General features: G+C 32.9%; 1 protein-coding gene across 1 annotated transcript in view; it reads right to left on the bottom strand.

The window, feature by feature from the left end:
- The window catches only part of LOC113825610 (vesicle-trafficking protein SEC22b-B), a 6,070-nt gene that overhangs the window by 2,291 nt on the left and 1,279 nt on the right, over positions 1–2,500 (bottom strand). Inside the window, exons 2-4 of the mRNA XM_027378453.2 lie at positions 1,734–1,843; positions 959–1,119; positions 682–828 (exon numbers count right to left, since the gene is read on the bottom strand). Of these exons, the coding sequence (XP_027234254.1) occupies positions 682–828; positions 959–1,119; positions 1,734–1,843 (418 nt within the window). The remainder of the gene's footprint in view (positions 1–681; positions 829–958; positions 1,120–1,733; positions 1,844–2,500) is intronic.

A 2,500-nucleotide genomic window follows, 5' to 3' on the forward strand; every position in this document is an offset into this window, starting at 1 on the left:
TATTTCACTTATTGTGGATATCATGATGAGTTATAGTATACTAAATATAAACCCATATACAATAACTTTTTACAAACAAAAAAATTAACCCCTAAAGTCCTTATTCACCAATTCATAAATATTTTTGTCACAATCCTTAGTCTTTTACACATTGAATGTACAGCCTTTCTAACCATTTTCTCTTTTTCTGGATTAAAAACTATCTGAATAACTATATTTCACTTATTGTGGATATCATGATGAGTTATAGTATACTACATATAAGCCCATATACAATAACTTTTTATTCTAACAAAAAAAATGAACCCCTAAAAGTCCTTATTCACCAATTCATAAATATCTTTTGTCACAATCCTTAGTCTGTTACACATTGAATGTACAGCCTTTCTAACCATTTTATCTTTTTCTGGCTTAAAAAGAAGGTTGTTGTCCTTAAAAAATCTGCAAAGCCTTTCTATCATGTTCACAAAACTTACTAAGAGATGAGATAAGTATGGGTTTGGCTTATTCTTGCAGAGATATTAAAAGCACTGCTATGAGAAACTCAATTCTCATTTAGTCAGTGACTATGGATACAGACATTACAGCACTTTATAAATCAGATGAACTAAAAAAAAGACAGGCACTTACTCATACTTATATATCTTAAGTTAAGTATACCAAATTTCTTCCTCCACTTACCTGACAGTGCAGCACCTCGTTGCAAAACATCATCAATGTTGTCCATCATAATCCTCTGCACATCATTCAAATCTTCTCGTAACTGATGCATGTGACGCCGTCCTCTTTGATCACTATACTGACGACGGAGCTTTTGGATATAAGTGTCTGTAACAAAGTAGGATATTGTTACATATTGCATCAAGTTAGCAGTGGTATTTCCATATTTCATTCCTAAGAGAATCATGCTCTATCCACTATTCCATTAATAGCAAACCTGAAAATCATAATTACATACCAAATTCTATGAAGGAATATGGCCTAGAAACCTGTGCAACCCGACGTCCATATTGTGAATTAAACTCAGCAGACATTTCTTCAAGAAATGTAAAAGCTGACTTTTTGCTGAACCCACGTTCACATAGCACCAGGTAACACACTTCATTATCAATTACATAGCTGAAAGAGGGTACAGAATCAACTACAATTCAACACCTATAATGATAAACATAAATGAAGAGGTATAAAGTAATAACTAAATTGACAATACTGTTTTTTTTTCTATCCTTTCACTAACTAAATTGACAATACAGTTTTTTTTCTATCCTTTAACTTATCAACTTTTAAGAACAAAAGTCCTCAGTAAAATTAACTTTCAAAATCTTCAATATAGGTTTTATTTATTTATAACACACTCTAAATATTATTGGTTCAACTACAGAATCTTGAAACATAGGTCTCCAATCTATAAAATTTTCATTCAGACCTTAAAAGATTTTTATATATTACTGAACAAAGAGAGATCATTTTCCAAATCTTCCTATGTACGGCAGTCAGAAGATCTAAAGCCTAAGTGCGATTCCATAGAAATATATACTATTGTATATCAAAGACCATTATGAACTGCTTTTTCATCTCAGTAATACTGCTAGATGGCAAATCACTAAAAGACACATACTTCCCTACCAAGCATATGTTAAAGCATGCATATACTTTAAATGTACCAACTTCCATAGAAAAATAAATAACGATAACTCATACACAAGCAGTTATATAACACTGTAAATACTTACTGAAAAAGATATGGGCCTGTTTCTATGGAACATCTGTTTGGGCTGTTGACTGTTAATTTTTTAAAGAGCATCTTGGCCTGGTTCTGATACTCCAGAAGATTTCGTCCTGACTGAAAAGTGAAGAAAATATTACAAATTTGCTAGTAATATTGAGGATACATTATTTCTTAAAACTAAAATTCACACCCCAATTACAAAGAATATAATACAACACCATTTATTTTCCAGGACTCTTGGTTCTGGTGTTAAGAAGGATCATTGTCTTTGATGAACTTAGCTCACATGATTGTTTAATAAATACTCCCATGACCCTCTCATTAACCCATTTATGACGAATGTCCCCCATATGGGACACCAAGAAGCTGAATATTTGCTGGGAGTCCCTCCGCCGTGACACTGTATCGGGGCTCGCATTCCTATTCAGCAGTGGCTTCAAAACATACCAGCGTTAGTGGGTTAAGTAACAATCATATCTCTACATAACAGGAACCGTCTAAAAAACTAAAAGCTTATGCTCACTTCTATCTGCAAATTGATGATTAACTAAACTTACAATCACAAGAAGTTCAAAAGTTGGCTCACAATTGATTCTTGATGAACCCACTGACTACAGGTAACATGCTATCACAGCATGCATCCAAATGTCCAAGCACAGAGTGCTGTATACTACAGTGCACTTATCTTTACCTGACTTTACTAAATATTCTATATGTCATTATTATATTAAATGAGGTGCCAATCCATTCACTCTGATTGTATATTTGTAG

This window comes from Penaeus vannamei, chromosome 1, assembly GCF_042767895.1.
Source record: "Penaeus vannamei isolate JL-2024 chromosome 1, ASM4276789v1, whole genome shotgun sequence".
Taxonomy (NCBI): Eukaryota; Metazoa; Arthropoda; class Malacostraca; order Decapoda; family Penaeidae; genus Penaeus; species Penaeus vannamei.